We start from the raw sequence: 18,480 nt of genomic DNA, 5'->3' as shown, positions 1-18,480 counted from the left end.
CCCTGTATACAACAAACTTAACTGTTCTGATCCTTAAACAATATTCTCTGATGTCCTGATCCCTTATAAAAAAATTATCAGCTGTTTTGATTCTTAATTCAGCATTCGAATCTTATATGATCCTGTATAGAGCACACTCAGCTGTTTTGATCCTTTATAAAGCATTCTTATCTGTTTTGGTCCTTTATAAAGCATTTCAACATGGATTGTAAAGATTTTAAATTTAGAATTACCTCGGTTTGGTTTTGAAATGTAAACGATAGCCCTCGTTAAAATGGATGCCTTGTCATTGTTTACTTTTTTCGGGGGAGGGGGGGTGCGCCTTATTATTTCAATTTCCTGAGAAACTAAAACACAAATAATTACCTTTCGAACCTGTGTCTTTGTGGTGCCTACTTTCTTTTCCATCCTATTTTTTTCCATCGCAAAGATTAATTAGGGCAAGGCAACGTAAATCAACGGTCATGAATTTTGTGAAAAGACAAAACAGATAAAACTCGCTTATAGCGAAGTCCTAGGTACCAGTTAATTTACTTCTTTACATTCGTAATTCGTTGCATCCATTTAACGAATTTGTAATAATTATTATAGCAAATCGGTATATACATGGTTTTTTTCATATGACTACCATTTGTGCTTATGGGTGCATGAAATATACTTTGGTAACCTATAATAATTAGATGGTAAATTTAAGGATTTCTGAGAGCTTCATTGGTAAGGCTATTGTTAAAACTCTGAAACACTTCGATATAAAAGGTGTACATTTCGCTTTTGTTCACCTCTACAATACACAAAATCAATCCGAATCTGCTTTATCAGTAAATTAGTTGTAACCAAGTTCATTATAACCGTAACAATTTGCAAGAATTTGTTAAGAATTTTGTAAAGAGGAAGAAAGAACTTCATAAAACTAGTTTTACTATCTACATTACTATCTTTATTATCTATATTTTAATGTATATTGTTTTCAAAGAAGAAGGCCGGGGCAAAAGAAAACTAAAGGCTACATTTCGCATTCGTATCGTGTTCCTTTAAACCGCATTTTTGTCAGCTGTTCAGATCTGTTATATAATATTGTAGAACAATAGGGGCCGTTCTGGTCCTTTATACGGGTTTTACAGCTGTTCTAAGTCTTTATAAAGCTTTCTAGGCTGTTTTGATCCTCTATCCATCATTCTAGGCTGTTTTTGACCTCTATCCGGCATTCTAGGCTGTTTTGATCCTCTATCCGGCATTCTAGGCTGTTTTGGATCCTCTATCCAGCATTCTAGGCTGTTTTGATCCTCTATCCGGCATCCTCGGCTGATTTGATCCTCTATCCATCATTCTCGGCTGCTTTGATCCTCTATCCTGCATTCTAGGCTGTTTTGATCCTATTTTCGGCATTCTTGGCTGTTTTGATCCTCTCTCCGGCATTCTCGGCTGTTTTGATCTTCTATCCGGCATCCTAGGCTGTTTTGATCCTCTATCCGGCATTTTCGGCTGTTTTGATCCTCTATCCGGCATTTTCGGCTGTTTTGATCCTCTATCTAGCATTCTTGGCTGTTTTGATCCTCTCTCCGGCATTCTCGGCTGTTTAGATCCTCCATACGGCATTCTAGGCTGTTTTGATTCTCTATCCAGCATTCTAGGCTGTTTTTGATCCTCTATCCAGCATTTTAGGCTGTTATGATCCTCTATCCGGCATTCTCGGCTTATTTAATCCTCTATCCACCATTCTCGGCTGTTTTGATCCTCTATCCATCATTCTCGACTGCTTTGATCCTCTATCAGTCATTCTAGGCTGTTTTGATCCTCTGTCCGGCATTCTCGGCTGTTTAGATCCACTATCCGGCATTCTTGGCTGTTTTGATCCTCTATCCGGCATTCTCGGCTGTTTTGATCCTCTATCCGGCATTTTCGGCTGTTTTGATCCTCTATCCGGCATTTTCGGCTGTTTTGATCCTCTATCCGGCATTCTTGGTTGTTTTGATCTTCTCTCCGGCAGTCTACGCTGTTTTGATCCTCTATCCGGCATTCTTGTTTGTTTTGATCCTTTGTATAACATTTTCAGCTGTTGTTCAGCTCCTTTTCATCCTGTAAAAGGCTGACCAGTTGTGTCATCTTGTAACTATCTAATGAATCATTTTTTTTCCTCACAGATATTTGCAGAGTGTAAAATTCTGAAAGCCAATTTTTGACACTGTCTACTGAAACAAAATACTGAACCAAAAGAAAATTGTTATTCATGTATTTGGTATTAGCAGTAACAAAATTCCTTTTTATATTAAATTAATGTTTATTATAGCTAAAAGCGTCACATTACAAAATCATAACAAGCACCTGCTAAGCATTCCAAAAAGTAAGTTGAATTCTGTCACTGCATTAATTAATTCAATCCACTGTCACTCATGAAGCACATCTTAAACAATAAACAATCCACAAATGTCTATCAAAACACAGTTTTGAAAATTCCAATGCACTTCAAATTAAGTTTCTTCTATCCATGACCCAGCATGAGACAGACATAGAGACAATGTAAGAAGCTGTGGCCATTTATTAAACACTTCACATAACGTTATACCGTCGGACACACAGACAATGTAAGCATGTACTACGATCAGGACACACTACACATATCGTCAGACATAAACTTCATCTCCCCTTCCAGTAAGTTGTTGATGACAGCTTTGTTCAGATACCGTGACGTACCTTGTTTGACGTTTGGCGGCATGCTATTGAACTTGGTCATCTCATCCTGCTTTTCAAGACCTTCACTTTTACTAAGGTCACGCTGAAATTCCTCAAAAGCATCTATGATTCTTTGTTAAATAAAAATATTCCAATAAACAAACACATTCAATTGAGCATTAAAAATACAAATAATAACCTAACATTCACACAAAGTACCTATTTTTGTTTTTATATGAAAAAAGTGTTACTGAATGACTGGGCCTAGCGTTAACAGAGCAGAATTCAACATGATAACCTACAACCACCATCTACCTTGCAATCATCATAGTAACCTACAAACATCATGGTAACCTACCCCCTTCATGGTAATTTGTGATTATCATATAGTAGTGTAATGGCATTATGGTAACCTACCTCATTATGGTAACCTACCCCCTTCATGGTAATGTCTGCTAATCATTTTGTAAAGTATTGTCATCATGATAACCTACAATCACCATGGTGACCTACAATTATCATGGTAACCTACAACCTTCATGGTAATGTGTGTTTATCATACAGTAATATATTGTCATTATGGTAACCTACAATCATCATGGTAACCTACAATCATCATGGTAACCTACAATTATTATGGTAACCTACAACCTTCATGGTAATGTGTGTTTATCATATAGTAATGTATTGTCATCATGGTAACGTACAATTATCATGGTAACCTACAATCATCATTGTAACCTATGACCTTCATGGTAATGTGTGCTTATAATAAAGTAATGTAATGTCATCATGGTAACCTTCAATCATCATTGTAACTTACCACCTTCAAGCTATTGTGTGTTTATCATATAGATATGTAGTGTCATCATGGTAACCTACAATCATCATGGTAACCTACAATCATCATGGTAACTAACAATCATCATTGTAACCTACAATTATCATGGTAACCTACAACCTTTATGGTAAGGTGTGCTTATCATATAGTAATATATTGTCAACATGATAACCTACAACATTCATGGTAACCTACAAACATCATGGTAATGTGTGCTTATCATATAGTAATGTATTGTCATCATGATAACCTACAATCATCATGGTAACCTACAATTATCATGGTGACATCCAACCTTCATGGTAATGTGTGCTTATCATATAGTAATGTATTGTCATCATGGTAACCTACAACCGTTATGGTAACCTACAAACATCATGGTAATGTGTGCTTATCATACAGTAATGTACTGTCATTATGGTAACCTATGATCATCATGGTAACCCACCTTGTCCATGTTGACGGCCTGATCAAACGAAGCTTCTGGATTCCTCTCTAACATTGTGGAGACCACCATAAATGTCTGTCAAAGTTAAAAGAAAACTTTAACACTGACATCAAACAAATATATATATAGGTATCAAGTTAACTACCATCAATGTCTATAGAATTAAGGAAAACACTGTAAACAACTAATATCAATATATGATTATCATAATAATCCTACAAAAGAATATTGATGAAAGAAAACATTACATTTATTCTGTAAAAATTACACATAAATGAAAGAAAATCTCTCCTGACAACAAGTGTACTGATGCACATTGGGAGATCTTAGTAACATTTAATAAAACTGATTACATTGAGAATGTGGAGTGCCTACCTTCACCATAATCTGTCTGTAAGCTATGATACTGATTACATTGAGAGTGTGGAGTGCCTACCTCCATCATAATCTGTCTATAAGATATGACACTGATTACATTGGGAATGTGGAGTGCCTACCTCCACCATAATCTGTCTGTAAGATATGATACTGATTACATTGGGAATGTGGAGTGCCTACCTCCACCATAATCTATCTGTAAGCTTTAAATCTGATAACATTAAGAGTGCGGAGTGCCTACCTTCACCATAATCTGTCTGTAAGCTATGATACTGACTACATTAAGAGTGTTGAGTGCCTACCTCCACCATAATCTGTCTGTAAGCTATGATACTGATTACATTGAGAGTGTGGAGTGCCTACCTCCACCATAATCTGTCTGAAAGCTATAGAATTGATTACATTATGAATGTGGAGTGCCTTATCTGTCTGTAAGCAACAATGCTTATTATTTGAGAGTGTGGAGTGCCTAACTCTACCATAACTGTCTGTAAGCAATAGAACTGATTACATTGAGAGGGTGGAGTGCCTACCTCCACCATAATCTGTCTGTAAGTTATAATACTGATGACATTGAGAGCGTGGAGTGCATACCTCCACTATAATCTGTCTGAAAGATATAGGACTGATTGCAGTGAGAGTGTGGAGTGCCTACCTACACCATTATCTGTCTGTTAGCTATAATACTGATTATATTTAGAGTGTGGAGTGCCTACCTCCACCATAATATGTCTGTAAGCAACAATGATTATTGGTGCAGTGGTGTTGGAGTAGATTTTTAATCATTTTTACTACGTATTTCTATGTTAAACCTTGAGCCCCGCATTGAGTCCCAGTTTTGGTTCGAGGGTCACAATGTTTGCAATTTGAAATTTTCACTATAGAAAACAAGCTTTTGTGTAATATATTGGCATATCTGGTGCAGTGGTTCTTAAGAAGAAGATTTTCGAAGACACACACCCTATACTTACTGTTTTGCAATTATCCCCTTTTTTGAACAATTAAACGATTAGAGTCTTGAAATTTGCTAGAACAAATTATATATTTTCACATTATTCATTTCCTTCACAACGGCTCACATTAAAGTATTTTTTCTAAAGAAGAGGTTATTGTGTTTCTTATGAATATGTATTTCATTTTTGTCTCTCCAGGATGCCATAATAAGTGTTTTTGAAATGCACATGTCAGGCAATAAGAATTCTCAATACTATTATGACGAATCTTTGATATAATTATGATGAATGTTTGCTAGCCCTCTCGAATATTTCAACACCAACGGAACACGGCTGCAGTCTTTTTGTCTGTAGTAAATTAAATCGGAGCGGTTGTTTTTTGTTTACCTTTACAAGTTCGTTTTCTATTTCCTTGTTTGAATATCCACATTTGCATAATTTTTTTTTATGTTTTCCCGATGTTAGTAATATCTCTTATTTGTTGAACATATTTGGCGTGCATCCATACCAAGTCCAAAGGGAATAGATTATTTTTGCAGATTCAGAATTACTGAATTTTTTGTTTATGTACATATGTTTGTCATTTGGTTTACTGTAGAAATGAATACTTCTTCAAAAGTAATATTTACATCTGCGAACTCTCTGAAAGTGTTGTGATATGTCAAGCTGAATACTCGGATGTATATCATTTATGGTTTTGTCAAGACCAGATTCCAATCAGGTCATCGATATATTTATATAAAAATGGATTGTTTTTTACAAATTTCAATCGGAATACGTCCCCAACCCCACTATACGCATGCATAATTTCTGTTTGGACCCAACTGCAATTGCTTCTTTTTGAATAATTATCAAAGTTTGTTGCTAACACTAAATTTTCTATTTGCTTGGACAGAATTTAACACTATCAAAATGTAATTTGTGCCTCTTTCTTTCGTAATTAATTTTAAAAACAATTCAGTTACATCCCGATCTTCTTGTCGGGGTTACACTGGGAAACAACGCGTTGACGTCCATGTAAAATGACATTGAGGAATTTGATAATGGTTGATTTATGGTTGATAGTATTCTTAAGAAATCTGTAGAGTCTTGTACAAAACTTTTTATCGATCGGTTGCGTCGTCAAATTGCGATTATGCATACTCTACTTACTTATCTATGGTATGTTGTTTGTCATTTACTATCGTTCTAAATTGATGGTTTCTCGTCTAAATTTTTGTAGAAACCTGTTGTTTTTGCGGAATATTTCTGCATATATAAGCTTCTGGCTTTACTCGTACCTGATGGGTCCTTTTATTAGCATAGTGTTTACGATCCTCTTAATTTTTATAAAGGTCTTAGGCAATTTTTTTTCAAAAACAAAATTTCCTTAGATAAGGATGCATTTGCTAAGTTTAATAAAATATCTTTTTTGTGTATCATATGCTATTGCAAAGATTAATGTGTAATAAGACAAAATGTGTTAATTTCTAGAATTCTTAAAGATATGGCATGAATTATAGAAATACTATTGATATACCTGAATAGATTTAAAGCATTTTTATAAAAACCTGATATAGCATATGTACCAACTGGGTATCAGTACCCATATTACAACATTGTCAGCATTTCTGATCCTTCATACAGCATTCACAGTTGGCATTATCATTTATTAGCATTATCAGCTGTTTTGGTCCTTTTGATTGGTATGTTGTTAAAGGCTGGCCTATTGTTTCGTCAACAAACTTTCCATTCACAAAGCCAATCCGTTTAAAGCAAATGTCTGTTAAAATGATACTTCAATAACAAGTTGCTACACGTGAATTTAGAAACAGAAATAAAACTCCTTTATTTCAAATAATACATACTATAGCTAAAAACCTTATATTACAAAAACAATCTCCTAAGCATTAAAAAATTAATGAATTCAAGTCACTTTATTAAGTGAATACAATATGATTTATCTAGCGCATTTGACATCATGAACAGTCCAAAATGTTTTAGCATAACACATTTTTGAAAAAAAGATTCATCATATGTCTGACTCAAAATAAGGTAGACAAACAGACAATGTAAGGACAGAAGACCAATCAGAATACACTAGACATACAGGTATGGCCAATCAGAAATACTACTCACATCATCAGACAGAGACATTGACAATGTAAGGATCTGTGACCAATTTTGACACACGACACAAATGTCAGACATAAACTTCATCTCTCCTTCAATTTGTTGATGACGGCTTTGGTCAGGTATCCGTGACGTGCCATGTTTGACGTCTGGTGGTGTGTTGTAGGACATCCTGCTCTCATGACCTTCCCCTTTACTGAGGGCACTATAAAATTTGCAAAAAGGCTCCAGTATAGTTTGTAAAATTATATCATCATTTAAAATATAACACAAAGATTCAAATTTTAGTAATTGTTTATTTTGGTAGACAATATAGTTACAAAAATGTGACTTGCGGATTTCACTATTGAAACCTACAATCGTTCCCTACAAATATTATGTTAATCACCAACTACAGTCATCATGTCAATTATGCAATTACCATGGTAACCTGTAATTGTCATGGTTACAGTATATTAATATATGACAACAATAAAAGCAGTATTCATTTATATACTCAACATAACTAAATACTTTAGAATTCAATATAAAAATATTGAACGTACAATGAAAACAACAAACATATAAGGAAGAAGGAAGCACGCATCTCAAGAAAAAAGAGATCAGTGTCCCGTACGTTTATGTCACTTCTAATTGATTTAAAGAGATCAGAAAGCATAAACTTTCAACAGATTTTTGTGAAAAGTAATTTTAAGTTAAAACAAAAACTCCCTGTTGATTTTTTCACGACGATCGGGTTGACTAAGCACACTGATATTACAAATGAGAGGTAGGTAACTTCACTGTCTAGAGTTAATTTGGTTCTGTTTTCAAATATAACTAACGATGGTTGCAAAACTTTCCAAGCTTGCTATATAGTCCTCTATTGTTTAAAAATTTAATATTTTAAATCAAAAATATATTCCAAAAAAGTTGTAAATCTCGATTAACCTATAATTTACTAAAATATATAAGTATTTAATTAAGGTATTCAATGTATAATGAAGGGATATTGAACAATTTTGAATCATTTTTAACCAGTTAAATATGTATTGCTTGATAACAACGGAAGTGAAATGAACCAAATTCACATGACTGACAATATATAAGAAGCCGGTTATTTTGCACCTTGAATTTTTTTAAAGAGATATCTCCCCTTGTTGAAAAAAAGAAAATTTTAATTTCGTCTAAATATCTGCAGTAAATGATTCATTTTATTTCATATTTAAATAAAGAGTAAGTTTATGCATGTATTAACCAAGAGATTTTTACAAATTTAAAGTTCCTTTTTTACAATATCTTATTAAAACATACGTTGCCCATAGATTTCAATGCACAATTCAAGGTGTAATTAGTTTGACCATAATTAATATTTTGAAAATTCCTTTGGTGGAGTATTTTTATTTAATAACATCTTCAAAATGGTATCATGATTAAGAATATCTGACCATTTATTTATCAGGTACAAAATGTGGTCGTTATACGTTGAATACCTTAATTAGGACCGCAGTTGTCACGTTTGGTCGCAACTATAAAACTTCACAATGGTTTGATCCAGACACTGGTTTATGTCTCCGAGATTACAAAATAAGTTCTTAATTCCATGATCGATCCCGCTTTTTGTATCAAATCGCGTGAATTTAAAATCACAAAAACTGGACTGTTATCCTGATCTGAACTCCAAGAAAATGAAAGAAAATGGATATTCATTTAATCTAATGCACTTCAATCCTGATAGTTCTCAACTATCAGAAAATAAAGCAAGATTTTAAAATCAGGACGTTGTGTTTCCCGCATTTTTATGCAGATAATAATTGCTTTTTATTTGTCAGTGTTCTTCGTTTATAAATTTATTGTGAGGTCTTCTAAACATGATCTTGGATCATAACCATACATACATACATAAAAATGTAAATTAATCTTGTTGTTTTTTTGCCAAATTGCAATACTTTGATTGTATGATTGTATAATCATAATATTAATATTCTTACGTAGCTTAGTGGCTACCCTTACACCCCTTCCAGTCCCTAATATGGCTCTACGGTAATCTTTGTTCTGGAAAACATAAGGACGAATCATCAATGTGTTCTCTTTTATCTTAATCTTTAAATTAAAAGACCATAGTATAAAATAATCTTTAATTTTGGTAATGCAGATGAAAAATTATAAGTGGTCAATGTAATGAAATATATATTCTCATTATTATTCTGTTTAAAGTTATGTGAATTAATAAATTTGAAGAATGTATTACCTTTTTAGTATTTGAGAAAACAAATTGTCCTAATAAGTCATAATTCCAGAAATAGTGTGCAAGGTAATTTCTAACACAGTATTTCAGTTGGATTACCGATTCTATAAGTGAACTTTAAATTTATTTCTAATTTGCAAATATAAAAAAAATTCAATACTATAGAAAAACAGTTCACAATCATCTGAGTAAGGGTTCAATTTATTTGTGAGCTGATTTGATAATAAAATCTATTAGGTTTTTTTAAATTAAGATATTTTAGACAATGGCATTTCTATTTGTTTTTCATTTAATGGGTTAAACCTTATCACAGAAACAATTGCTTGTGAAACTAACGTCTAAAATAGCTTAACTCAAAGACTATGCAACGCTTTTTTCTGTTTTGACGAATTAGGTTTTACAACTGGAATTCTTCCAGACAGCAACCAGTATTAAAGAACTATACAGATAGGAAACTAAATTGAAGCAGACTTGACGAATTCTAACAAATCAGCGATGGGTAGACTTTTTGGAATTCTGATTTTGACTTCATTGCTTTTATCAATAAATGGACAGGCGTTGTTTGATGAAATGGGAGAAAGACAAAGGTCTTCAGACTTGGCGTTACACTTTATAAGATCCGAGTTACAGCAATTTAGTCAAGGTATTGAACAGATTGTAACAAAACAACTCGAGAAAGTAAAAAACATTGAGGAAAAAATCGAAAATATAATAGCGACACAAAGCAACGAAAGTCTTTCCATTATTCAGACTGAGCAGCGACTCTTGAGGCAGGAAATAGTGTCTCTAGCTACCAAAAGCGAAAACGTTCTAGACGATATAAGAAATGCTAGTTTGTATGTGGTGGAACAGCTTTCATCAGGGGAAGCTATACATATGCTGAAAAATGTGGAAAGGATAAGCCAATTTCTTTCAAAGGTACATTACATAAACGGTTCTGATTGCGCGGACATTTTGGAGAAATATTCAAACACCAGATGGAAGAACGGCGTGTATAATGTTACAGCTTCATCAGATAGATCAAAGGCCGTGTACTGTGATATGACTACTGACAACGGAGGATGGACGGTAAGGTCTCTCTCTCTCTCTCTCTCTCTCTCTCTCTCTCTCTCTCTCTCTCTCTCTCTCTCTCTCTCTCTGATAAAAGAAATAGCCTTTTCCAAAGATGAATTCATATTAAGTCAGTTCGATAATGCAGTCATTGTTTATGCACAAAAATATTTCAATTGATGCTTTTGAAGAGTAGATGTTTGTTTTGTGTTGTCCTAATTCGAAACAGGTGATACAGCGGAGAGTCAATGGTTTCGTGGACTTTTACCGCAACTGGACGGAATACAAGAACGGGTTTGGATTTGCTGATATCGAGTATTGGATAGGTATAAATTCTCTCTCTCTCTCTCTCTCTCTCTCTCTTTCTCTCTCTTTCTCTCTCTCTCTCTCTCTCTCTCTCTCTCTCTCTCTCTCTTTGTGGTAGTAGCACTGCCATTGGTTATATTGAAAGTGATCTGTCGGCGTGTGAACATATAAAAACGCGGACAGAATTCATCCATTTGTCATACTGACCTCCATTTTATTAGCAAATAAGTAAACACTTTGGGTTTAAAAAAAGAGTGAAGTATAAGTTACCGGTGTGTGAAAATAAAATGCGGACAGAATTATTTCGAGTCTTCACTTTATCCTGTTTCTCATAAACGAGACTTTCTTTCAAAAATATCCCAAGGCATTGTTTTGAATCCGTTCTGAAACTTAAAGGAACTATATATATATATATATATATATATATATATATATATATATATATATATATATATATATATATATATATATATATATATTTATCTATCTATCTATCTATCTATCTATCTATCTATATATATATATATCTTTTTTAACATTAAATGAAGTTCTACTCGGTAGCTGTTAATATTATTGAATGAACGAAATTATTTTGACAAGAATTAGCAAACACACATTTTCAATTACATTAAGTAATACGGTAGCTATCATTAGACATTGAATTTCTTTCCTAAGCGATAATATGCAGCATGCGCAAACTTCACGGGATGGGTCTGGGGAAAATAAGGTACGGACTCTCCAAACATATTAAAACATAATAGACTCACACAGTCCTCACCATGGACTTCCTCAAACAGTCCAAACCATGTACTTCCTCACACAATCCTCACCATGGACTTCTTCACACAGTCCTCACCATGGACTTCCTCACAGTTCTCACCATGGACTTCCTCACACAGCCCTCACCATGGACTTCCTCACACAGTCCTCACCATGGACTTCCTCACACCGTCCTCACCATGGACTTCCCCACACAGTCCTCACCATGGACTTCCTCACAGTCCTCACCATGGACTTCCTCACACAGCCTTCACCATCGACTTCCTCACCCAGTCCTCACCATGGACTTCCTCACACAGTCCTCACCATGGACTTATTCACACAGTCCTCAAAATGATCTTGCACAATCCTCACCATGGAATTCCTCATACAGTCCTCACCATGGACTTCCTATAGTCCTCACCATGGACTTCCTCACACAGTCCTCACCATGGACTTTCTCACACAGTCCTCACCCTGGACTTCATCACACAGTTCTCACCATGGACTTTCTCACACAGTTCTCACCATGGACTTACTCACACAGTCCTCACCATTGACTTCCTCACACAGTCCTCACCATGGACTTCCTCACACAGTCCTCACCAGGGAATTCCTTACACAGTGCTCACCATGGACTTCCTCACACAGTTCTCACCATGGACTTCCTCACACAGTGCTCACCATGGACTTCCTCACACAGTCCTCACCATGGACTTCCTCACACAGTCCTCACCATGGACTTTCTCACACAGTCCTCATCATGGAATTCCTACCTTTTTGAAAAAAAATTCTCAGCGTCGGTGTACTGTCCTTAAACAGAATTGTCTCTTGCGCATGAGCAGATTAAGATTCATAGTATTTGTTTAAATAAATATACAGAAATAAACGTTCGACGGAACTAAGAAAAAAAATATGTAATACACAGTGAATTTTTTTAAAGGAAATGACATGCTACATAGATTGACATCACTGAAGCCCCAGGAACTGCGAGTAGATATGGAGAGATTCAATGGAGAGAGAGCCTATGCTGTATACTCAAGTTTTTCTGTCGGGGACGAGGCCAGTAAATATCAGCTACAGGTGACTGGATACAGTGGGAATGCAGGTAACAATAATGCGGAGTGTCTTTAGTTCAGATCTTTAATAATTTTCTGCACTTTGACTGACCAAGTAAAATGAAAAAAAAGTAAGTCAGCACTTAATAATGATAAGTAATTTTTCTTAAGTCATTTTTTTAGCAATTCAAATTGTCAAGTATGGTTATTGATGGCAACTATTTTTATTTGAGATACAAATATAAGTTTTATGTTGACATTTTTTAAATTGATTGTTCTATTGACATAAATCACGCATGTCAATCATGACCAGTGTAACTGTAGGTGATAGCCTGGATTACAGCAATAACAACTGTCATGATAACGACAATAATCAGTAATGGTTTGATTTGATATTTAGACTTATTTTCTTAAATCATACAAAGTGTTAGAGAAGAGTGCTTGTTAAACAAAACTTCAATATGATATACTAGTATACATCTATGTACACGTATTATAATACCATTCATATTGATTGTTCTATCTATTGAAATAATTCACACAATGATGTACAACCATTATGATTGTAGGGGATAGCCTGGATAAAAGCAACAACATGAAGTTTACTACACGGGACCAGGATAACGACAGGTACGGCAGCGGTAACTGTGCCACCGACAGGAGGAGATCGGCAGGATGGTTCAACAGCTGCTATGACGCCAACCCTAATGGAGAGTACACCGACTCTGAGAAAACTGATTGGAAATACATTGTATGGTATAAATGGAAAAACTCGTGGATATCTCTGAAATCAATACAGCTGATGATCCGTCCTCGAGCCTGACATCTAGGTTGATTGTTAACCTTGTTATGAAAACCATGGAATTTTTCTCTGCATTGATATTTCTGTAAATTTATTCGTCAATATCCGATTGTGTTACATGTAAACCATAATATGTTTTTTTTTTGAGATTCATGCGGGATATGAAGGAGGCGACATTGCAGATAAAAATAGATAACCCGCGTAAGCGGATTATTTAAAAAAATTTCTGCAATGATTGCTACCTTCATAATAAAATTGATTGTAAAAAGTAAGTAAAATTCACTAAATTGCTGTTGTTGAACATCAGTACGTTAACTCAAAGAAACAGCCAAATCGTCTCCTGTGAAACTTTGAGTCTGACATTATCTTGATTATTTCGTGCAGTCCGTGATCTTTCTTAGGTCGCTGTAGGTTTTGACCAATCGATAAAAGGGGGCGGGTAGATTTCAGTCCTGTCAGCTTCAGCCGTTGTAGATTTCGACCAATCGATAAACGGGCCGTGTAGATTTCAGTGTGATTGTTTCTATAGAACTATGAATTGACTATAAGTTTCCGTAAGAAATAGAGGGGTTAATCTCAGTAGATGTAAATACCGCCATTATCTTGTAAACGACCGTTAATTAATCAGAAATGTATAAACATTGGTTTGCGATAACTTTAATTCAAAGATTTTTTTTTCATTTTATACTATTACATGTAATATAAATATATATTAAATCAATTTTTGTATCGCCAAAATAATATTTAAAATTAGAACCGAAAAAAGTTTTACAATTTTTTATTTTTTTTTTGTTTCGCATTTCATTGCAAAAATATAGCTCATTGTTTTAAGATTCAAAAGGAAATCTTTTTTCTTTAATGTGTACAGTTTATTACTTACATTATGGTTATAATATTGACAGGTCGAGTTTGTAACACGCCATATAACTTGGAATTTCATTTTTTTTTATTTTAGTTTTCCTAATAGCTACACTCATATATAAACCATCTGTTATTCATTGTACAATGCGATATCAATTATTTGTTTATGGCCACGATGAACATTTTCATGACTATACTGTTGAAGTTTAGTATATTTTAATAATTACATGATAATCGTTTAGCCGTGGATTGACTGTGTAGCTATGATATCTCATTGTAAAATCTTGATCGATAACCAGGTGATTAGTGTACATTGTATTCTTTTCTGAATTAAGATTCATTTTATCAGGGCTGTTTTCTTTACTCCCAAATTTTTTTTTTATTTTTTTTTTTGGGGGGGGGGGGCTGGGTAGGTATAACTGCCAGATGAACTGTAGAGCTAGAACACCAATAAAATTACAAAATAATAAAAAATATCTCAATCATCTATAATGAATATCCATTTTAACTTCTTTCCTTAATTTCAATACATGTGAATTTTATATCGCATGTCATCGACAGATTGTACAATTGCACATAATGGTAAGCAATGATAATCTTAACAATATAATTAGCAATTTGTTTTTGTTTACAACAAATGTTACAACCACCCTTTGCCAGGCATTGAATTTTGGCTGAACTTAGGCCGGTTGCAAAGTTACGCCTTTAAGTCCGGTTTACGCCGGGCTAAGAGGTACGATATGTGTACGCATTTGAGAGAAACTGACTCCAGGAGAAGAATGTAGAAAAAATTACAGACAGACGGAGAGACAGACATTACGTGTTTCATTGTCATTAGACTGAGTACCAGCTCCCATGCTACAACAACATTCTTAACTGTCCTGATACTTTATAAAGCATTCGCAGCTGATCTGATCCTCTATTCAACATGCTAAGATGTTTTAATTCTTTATACAGCATTCTGAGCCGTCCTGACCCTGTATACAATAAACCTAACTGTTCTGATCCTTAAACAATATTCTCAGATGTCCTGATCCCTTATAAAACATTATCAGCTGTTTTGATTCTTTATTCAGCATTCGAAGCTTATATGATCCTGTATAGAGCACACTCAGCTGTTTTGATCCTTTATAAAGCATTCTTAGCTGTTTTAGCCCGTATAAAGCATTTCAACATGGATTGTAAAGATTTTCAATTTAGAATTACCTCGGTTTGTTTTTGAAATGTAAGCGATAGCCCTCGTTAAAATGGATGCCTTGTCACTGTTAATTTTTTTTCGAGATGGGGGGGGGGGGGTGCGCTTATTATTTCAATTTCCGGAGAAACTAAAACACAAATAATTACCTTTCGAACCTCTGTCTTTGTGTTGCCTACTTTCAGTTCCATCCTATTTTTTTTCCAACACAGAGATTAATAAGGGCAAGGCAACACGAATCAACGGTTATGGATGCGGGAATTTTGTAAAACGACAAAACAGGTATAACTCGGTTATTGCGAAGTCCTACATACCAGTGAATTTACTTCTTCATATTCGTAATTCGTTGTATCCGTTTAACGAATTTGTAATAATTATTATATCAAATTCGGTATATACATGGTTTTTGGGAGTTGATTTTAATCAACTCTCCTATGCACTTACTCGGGCAAAGCGAGAGTGAAACAGTGTTTGGACCTAAGCACAAATCAATTATACCGCTGACAACACTTAGTTCTTGAAAATAATCGATAAATGCGATGCTATGTATTCTGAAGCATTGTTTTTCAAGAAAACTTATTTACTAATACCATGAAAATAGTAAGATTTTAAATTGTACAAACACTTTAGATATTTTTTAAAGTCGTATGTATTCCTTCGCCAGAGTTCAATGTAGTCTCGTTCAACCAGACGCTTAGGTGGCTCCGTTAATATCCGACAAAACAGAGTCTCTCTTGCTTGTCGGAGATAAACGGAGACAGCCGAGCGTTTGGTTGAACAAGACAAGAGTTCAATCTTGCCTGGGTCCATACAATTTCTTAGAAATATTTGGATTACTGATACTACTTGCCATGCAAAATCACATATCGTTGATTTTAAATAAATGATAATAGATAAAATCAACTCCCGTCAGTACTTCAGTACTTTTATTTTCATATGCTACCATTTGTGCTTATGGTTTCATGAAATATACTTTGGTAACCTATAATAATTAAATGGTAAATTTGAGGATTTCTGAGAGAATAAACTTATTCGAAGAATAGCTTCATTGGTAAGGCTATTGTTAAAACTATGAAACACTTCGATATAAAAGGTGTACATTTCGCTTTTGTTCACCTCTACAATACACAAAATCAATCCGAATCTGCTTTATCAGTAAACTAGTTGTAACCAAGTTCATTATAACCGTAACAATTTGCAAGTATTTGTTTAGAATTTTGTAAAGAGGAAGAAAGAACTTCATAAAACTAGTTTTACTGAAACACTTGTCAATTATCTATATTTTTTCTGCTAAACCTACCGCTTTTGGCTGATATGAGGCCAATATGATAATGGTAAGCAGTGATATGAGAGAAGGGTTTGTCAGCAGAATGATGACCTATACAGTTAAATGTAAAACCCTACAAGTTTGCTTAGCTTTAGCTGCAAAATGTAGCCATCTTCTACTTTGTTTTCAAAGAAGAGGGCCGGGGCGTAAGAAAACTAAAGGCTACATTTCGCATTAGTATCACATTCCTTAAAACAGCTTTTTTTTCAGCAGTTCCGATCTTTTAAATAGTATTCGTAGAACAATAGGGGCTGTTCAGGTCCTTTATACGGCTTTAACACTGTTCTGAACCTTTATAAAGCATTTTTAGGCTGTTTTGATCCTCTCTCCGGAATTCTCGGTTGTTTAGATCCCTGTTTTGATCCTTAATCCGGCATTCTAGGCTGTTTTGATCCTCTCTTCGGCATTCTCAGCTGTTTTCATCCTCTATCCGGCATTCTCGGCTGTTTAGATCCTCTATCCGGCATTCTCGGCTGTTTAGATCCTCTATCCGGCATTCTAGGCTGTGTTGATCCTCTATCCGGCATTCTAGGCTGTTTTGATCCTTTATCCGGCATTCTAGGCTGTTTTGATCCTCTATCCGGCATTCTGGGCTGTTTTGATCTTCTATCCGGCATTCTGGGCTGTTTACATCCTCTATCCGGCATTCTGGGCTGTTTTGATCCTCTATCCTGCATTCTCAGCTGTTTTGATCCTCTATACGGCATTCTAGGCTGTTTTGATCTTCTATCCGGCATTCTAGGCTGTTTCATCCTCTATCCGGCATTCTAGGCTGTTTTGATCTTCTATCCTGCATTCTCGGCTGTTTAGATCCTCTATCCGGCATTCTCGGCTGTTTAGATCCTCTATCCGGCATTCTCAGCTGTTTTGATCCTATATCTGGCATTCTAGGCTGTTTTGATCCTCTTCCGGCATTCTAGGTTTTTTGATCCTCTATCCGGCATTCTAGGCTGTTTTTATCTTCTATCCGGCTTTCTGGGCTGTTTTGATCCTATATCCGGCATTCTCGGCTGTTTAGATCCTCTATCCGGCATTCTCGGCTGTTTTGATCCCCTATCCTGCATTCTCGACTGTTTAGATCCTCTATCCGGCATTCTCGGCTGTTTAGATCCTCTATCCGGCATTCTAGGCTGTTTTGATCCTCTATCCGGCATTCTAGGTTTTTTTGATCCTCTATCTGGCATTCTAGGCTGTTTTTATCTTCTATCCGGCATTCTCAGCTGTTTTATTCCTATATCTGGCATTCTGGGCTGTTTTGATCCTCTATCCGGCATTCTAGGCTGTTTAGATCCTCTATCCGGCATTCTAGGCTGATTTGATCTTCGATCCGGCATTCTCGGCTATTTAGATCCTCTATCCGGCATTTTCGGCAGTTTAGATCTTCTATCCGGCATTCTAGGCTGTTTGGATCCTCTATCCGGCATTCTAGGCTGTTTGGATCCTCTATCCGGCATTCTTGGTTGTTTTGACCCTTTGTATAACATTTACAGCTG

At 35.2% G+C, this 18,480-nt stretch overlaps 1 protein-coding gene across 1 annotated transcript; it reads left to right on the top strand.

The window, feature by feature from the left end:
* Window positions 1–10,111: 10,111 nt before the first annotated feature.
* On the top strand, window positions 10,112–13,625 carry LOC128189933 (fibrinogen-like protein A). Its single transcript, XM_052861759.1, has 4 exons — window positions 10,112–10,697; window positions 10,909–11,005; window positions 12,688–12,852; window positions 13,372–13,625. Exons 1-4 carry the CDS (start codon window positions 10,125–10,127, stop codon window positions 13,623–13,625), a joined length of 1,089 nt encoding a protein of 362 aa, XP_052717719.1. The 5' UTR covers window positions 10,112–10,124.
* The last annotated feature ends 4,855 nt before the right edge of the window (window positions 13,626–18,480 follow it).

This window comes from Crassostrea angulata, chromosome 6 (assembly GCF_025612915.1).
Source record: "Crassostrea angulata isolate pt1a10 chromosome 6, ASM2561291v2, whole genome shotgun sequence".
In the NCBI taxonomy this organism is placed as follows: domain Eukaryota; kingdom Metazoa; phylum Mollusca; class Bivalvia; order Ostreida; family Ostreidae; genus Magallana; species Magallana angulata.
Note: the sequence above shows the minus strand (reverse complement) of the source record. Positions and strands in the feature narration are given on the sequence as shown.

Coding starts and splice junctions, on each gene's coding strand:
- LOC128189933 (XM_052861759.1), top strand. CDS start 10,125: ATGGGTAGACTTTTTGGAATTCTGATTTTGACTTCATTGCTTTTATCA. Junction 11,006..12,687: donor TGATATCGAGTATTGGATAG/GTATAAATTCTC, acceptor ATTTTTTTAAAG/GAAATGACATGCTACATAGA. Junction 12,853..13,371: donor TGGATACAGTGGGAATGCAG/GTAACAATAATG, acceptor TTATGATTGTAG/GGGATAGCCTGGATAAAAGC.